At 56.1% G+C, this 5,297-nt stretch overlaps 1 protein-coding gene across 1 annotated transcript in view; it reads right to left on the bottom strand.

Annotated features, from left to right (window-relative positions):
- Positions 1-2,132: 2,132 nt before the first annotated feature.
- Positions 2,133-5,297, bottom strand: part of WHAMM (WASP homolog associated with actin, golgi membranes and microtubules) — a 17,847-nt gene continuing 14,682 nt past the window's right edge. Inside the window, exons 10-11 of the mRNA XM_077774275.1 lie at positions 4,143-4,261; positions 2,133-3,241 (exon numbers count right to left, since the gene is read on the bottom strand). Coding sequence (XP_077630401.1) covers positions 2,865-3,241; positions 4,143-4,261 — 496 coding nt within the window. The 3' untranslated portion in view covers positions 2,133-2,864. The remainder of the gene's footprint in view (positions 3,242-4,142; positions 4,262-5,297) is intronic.

The raw sequence follows: 5,297 nt of genomic DNA, 5'->3' as shown, positions 1-5,297 counted from the left end.
CAGCCCCTAGTTCACTGTCCACCCGTGTGCGCTGGTCGTCTGGATGCTTCGGGGCTCCCTGGTGTCCAGGCCATCCCAGAGGAGCCTCCTGACCTCCTGGATGAGCGCCTTTGCAGTCTGGGCCTGGCGGTGTGCATTCCAGCAAGCTCCTTGTGCTGGACAGGATGCTGGCTCCCCGAACATGGCCCCGTCTTGTAACCTTCCAGCTGAACATCGGAGGGGGAGTCTCCTGGATGGACTTCCTGGGTGGGGTCAGAAGGAGACACTGATGGCCAAAGACTCAGATGAGATCCTGCTGGCTTCGAAGAGGAACGAAGGGGGCACAGCCCGTGAACGCAGCTGACCTCTAGAAAGTGGAACAGGCCAGGAAACAGCCTCCCCTCCAGAGCCTGCGGAAAGGAACGGCCCTGCGCACACCCTGCTGTTAGCCCCGTGAGGCCCACGTCGGGCCTGGAACGTCCAGAACAGTAAGATGCTGAGTCTGAGCCTCTAGGTTTATGGGGGTTATGGCAGCAGCTGGTCCACTCCTCCCGTGAGTTTACTTCGAATCGAGAACCTCCGCTGGATGCAGACAGTCAAATGCATGGTTCCACGTGATGGATGCTCCTTGATCGAGAACCGCTGGATTCTGGCACCCGCCGCCACCTGCTTGAGTCCCCTGCTCAGATTCCAGAGAGGGAACCAATGAACACGTGAACAGGTAAGTCTGGCCCAGCGCCTCCTGTTTCGCTGCAGGACAAGCCGAAGGACGCTTGCCGCCAGATGGACCGGCTGCCTCGGGACCAGCTTTGGCCAGAGCGCCCGTCCCAGCGAGCAAATGTGGCCGCGGAGGGCTGCCCGGGCAGCTGGGGCTCCGGGTGTGGCGGCGGCATGACGGGTGTCTGGGACGTGGCGCAGCGGTCACCTGGGAGGTGGAGGTGCAAGGAGGACTCGGGGAGGAAGATTCGTGACCCTGTAGGACGGAGTGGCCTTGCCGGCAGGTGCAGGGCTCCATTTGGGGCCTCTTGGTGCCGGAGTGCAACCTGCCGTGGGGGAGGGGCTGCCCAGGGGATGGCGGCGAGGGCCCTGAGGACTGGGCGCCCTGCCTGAGGGGCCGGGGGCTGGNGGATTCTCAGGAGACTGGGTTGGGGGGTTGGGAGTTAGGCAGTGGGAGCTAATGCTTGTCCTCCTCCTCGGCTCTGAAATCCTGGAGGCCGGAGTCCAGGCTTAATTCAGCAGCTTGGCTGGGAGAAGGGGGAGAAGGAGAGGGTTGGATGCACGGAGGACAGGTGAGTGAGGAGTCTTAACTGGCAGAACCCTCTTCTGGAAAGGATCCTGTTTCAAAGGCTCATTGGCAGAGCTTAGGAAGCAAATGCCGAGAACCGTCCAGGCCCGAGTAGGTCTCCGAATACCGAAATCGCAGTAATTACAACAATCCCAATCTGCGAAGGATGCATAGGGAAGCCCAACTGAGCTCTGACCTTGCCATTTTTTTAAATATCAAAATCTCCCCCAAGCAACGTTCTGGTGCTGAGCTCGGCCTGTCTGTGCTGGGGGCAGGGGCCGAGGCAGGGTCGGGGCACCAGCGCCCGGGCCCCGGCTGCAGGGTGTGCGTTCACAGCAGCTGGATTCGGGGAAGGATGGACACGTGACAGACCTGCGAGCCACCGGACAGCGGCCACGCTGAAGTAATGTCTAGCCACACGAGGCAGTGGAGGCTGTGGCAGCAGAAGGTTCCAGATCCCTCCAGGCAGAAGCCCCTCCGGTGGACCCTATCAGGGTGTGGTTAGCTCAGAAGAAACCAGAACTACAACAGGTTTTGGTAAATCACTTTTCTTTGGAAGTAAAGGAAGGTGGGAACCCGTGGCGAGAGCTGTGGGGTTAGTGCGGACGCTCTGGACGGTCTGAGACACGAGCGGACAGACCGCCTTGCGTTTGCCCCTTCCCCTCCCCGATGGTAACACGAAGTGAGGAGGAAAGATTCCAACACAAGACTTGAGTTCCTGAGGGAGCTTTGTTCCCTCACCCTTAGCATTTGCTTAGCAAATATTCATCTGAAATCTTGTTAAAAACTTGAACCCCTCCTGCCCCCCCCCACCAGACAGGGACAGCTGTGTTCAGATAGTGTTTCATTTCCTCATGAATCACACTGATGGATTAGAAATAGTTCTTTATTATAAGTTTATATATATACTTGATACATAAAATATATTACATTTAAAATATTTAAAATAATTCCTGAATATAAGCAGTTTACTCTGATTCTTGCTAAAACCACCTTCATATTCAGGCCTTTATTTTGTTTTGTTTATTTATTAGAGAGTGTGCAAGTGCGTGGGCCGGGGAGGGGCAGAGAGGGAGAGAATCCCAAGCAGGCTCCGTGCTGTCACAGCGCAGAGCCCGACGCGGGGCTTGATCTCACGACCTTGAGATGGTGACCTGAGCCAAAATCAGGAGTCGGACGCTCAGCTGACCAAGCCCCCCAGGCGCCCCCATGTTGAAGCCGTTAAGCGTGAGGAGGCCGCTGGTCCACACAGACCGGGGACACGGTCAGTAGTACAACAGCGCGGCTGAACGTAGTCTCGGAGTAAGGGAACGGTCGTAGAGAACCCTCGGTGAGAAACAAACACTCTTGTCTCGCGCCCGTGATGCCGCGGGTTCTCACATCCGGCTGCGGTTCGGTGCGTAGGTCCCCTCGTCCCTGCTGCCTGCCCTGACCTTCAGAGCCACGACCTTCAAGAGACGGCCCCACGTGGCTCGAAGCCCCGCTGGTCTCCGGGGCTGTCCCGCGGCCGGTCCACCCGTTCACACGCCTTCCAGAACAGGCCTCGGGCCTGCGTCTCGCTCACGCCTCCTGGGCGGTGCCGGGGGCCGCGGCGGGCAGCTCAGCCGTCCCACTCGCTGCCGGGGCTCAGCTCATCGCCGTCCTCCTCGTCCTCCTCCGAGGCGGCCGACACTCTCTTGATTCTCTGCAGTGCGGCCTTGATGCTTCTCTCCAGGTCACTGGGCGGCTTGCTGCTGGGGCTCAGGTCAAGGCCGGCGTGAACCTTCCTCAGTTTGACCCCCTGCCTTATGGCAGCCAGAAGTTGCTCACTGAAGGAGGCGCGGGGCGGGGGCGAGGCGGTCACTTCCGCTCTCTGCAGAGGGCTCCTGCTGCTCCTTAAGGAGGCCAGCACTTCATCCATAGACCCTGAAATTGAGCCAACAGAGCAGGTGCGGTCAAGAAACCAAACTCTCTCTCCCCAAGATGCCAGGCGTTGTACTAGTTATGCGTTAAGTCGCACACGGGTTAAGAACACCGTTTCCGCAGTCGTTCCATGAAAACAATGCTCTGCACACCTGCTAGAAAGGCCAACCACTGGCTCCCTGTCTGAACACAGGGTGGCCTCATCGCTCATATTTATCACCTTGGCCACTCACTGCCCACCACTCCCTCAAAGCCACAGCGACTCAGGCACAGTCACACACACCTTTTGTCACGATGACTGTTTTGCAAGATGCAGATGTGGTCTTCTTGTGTGAGCCTGAAGAGGGTGAGTACCTGGGGTGTAAACGATCTGATCCAATACGCACGAGAGCTGCACACAATTTCAGTGAATTGCATCTCCTCCGTGTTCCTTCCCTACAGTGCGCCTGCTGTATTTCACTAACTTCACTTTTTTTTTAATTTTAAGGTTTATTCATTTTTCAGAGACAGAGCATGAGTTGGGGAACGGACAGAGAGAGGGAGACACAGAATCGGAAGCAGGCTCCAGGCTCCGAGCTGTCAGCACAGAGCCCAATGTGGGGCTTGAACTCATGAGATCATGACCTGAGCTGAAGTTGGACGCTTAACCGATGGAGCCCCCAGGCGCCCCTTAACTTCACCACTCTTGGATGTTAGTCAGTGGTGACTCTCTCTGTGGTGGTGACAGGAGGGGGTTTGTGCACAGGAAAAGGCTGGAAGTAAACTTGAGTCAGCGGCTCCACGAGCCTAGAGGCGGCGGGGCTGGTGCCTCTCTAACCCGTTAATTCTACCCACGCTGGTTACCCTGAGCCTAATGCACACCTTCCACCTCAGGATGCAAAATGCTGCCAAGACAAATTCAATCCGAGTTTCAAGGCCTGGGTGAAGGGGAGCTATTTTTTACTCCGGCACCTTGAGACCCCCCTAAATCTTTTACCTTGGCCTCCAGGAGATGGGGGCATGGCGGTGGTCGCTAATGTAGAGGTGTCCTGGTGAGGCTTCAAGACCGGGAGTCGTTTCCGGTTCAGGACTGAGAGGCCATCCTCTAACAAAATGCTAGTTGAGCGTGGAGTTAAACCCACAACGTGTTCTCACAGCTCCCTTCCAGGAGTAACAAAGTTTCACACTCAAGCATTTTGGGTGCTAACTCACACTTTTTCAGTCTTTGCAGTGAAATGAGGCAGTGTGTGTGTGTGTGTGTGTGTGTGTGTGTCTGTGTTGAGGGCCTCCTGACACCGTGTGCGTTAACCAGGAACCGGGATGAGCCCCCACAGAGGTCTGCCCACATCCAAACCCCGGGTGGGGGCATGTGAGCTCTGCTCGGGGACTCCCCTGTGGCTGCAAACCCCTGGAAGCGGGCCTATGCACATTTTCATCTGTGCCGGCTTCTGGGTGGTGACCTGTGAACTCAGAATGCGTAGAATCCCGTAACCAGAACCATCACATCATCTGCTGTGGGGACCCTGCCCGTTCTGGGTGGGGGCGCTCAGGCGTAGTCTTTGTAACACATGCACACGTTTACCTAACACCCCCCCCACCCCCCACCCCCAGGCCCTGAGTCTGGGCGGATTTAAGCCAGTCTCAGCAGTCAGCGGATCCGGGTCAGAACCAGAGCCCTCCTAAACAGAGTATCAGGGGGTGTTCAGTGTACGTACTTGCAAAGGCAAGACGTGGTCCGCTTTTTTTTTTTTTTTTTGACTGCATCATTTTAGAAAGTTCTCCCTAAATAAGATTTCTCAGTCCACCGGTCAGTCTGAAGAACAGCCAGGAATATTCTAACATTCCTGGGCAGTAAGTGCCAACTGGTATTCCACTTAGGACGCACTAACTTAATTCTGTAAATGACTTGCAGACACAACAGTAAGCTGCACTGGAAGGAACACGGAGAAGAATTCTAGGGGCGAAGTCTTAAGGACCTGAAACAGGTGATGCGTCAACAGAGATCCTAAGTCAGGTGACCACCGAGTGTAGACCTGGGTTCTTCAAGGCGAGTTAGCACTTCTGAAACAGACTATGCTGTACTAACCCTGCAGCCAGAGAGCGATACTAAAGGAGCAAGCACTGGGGAATTTTAAGACTATAGAGAACGGTG

The sequence above is a fragment of the Crocuta crocuta genome, unplaced genomic scaffold, assembly GCF_008692635.1.
Source record: "Crocuta crocuta isolate KB4526 unplaced genomic scaffold, BGI_CrCroc_1.0 scaffold7, whole genome shotgun sequence".
Taxonomy (NCBI): domain Eukaryota; kingdom Metazoa; phylum Chordata; class Mammalia; order Carnivora; family Hyaenidae; genus Crocuta; species Crocuta crocuta.
This window is presented reverse-complemented; position numbering and strand designations above follow the sequence as displayed.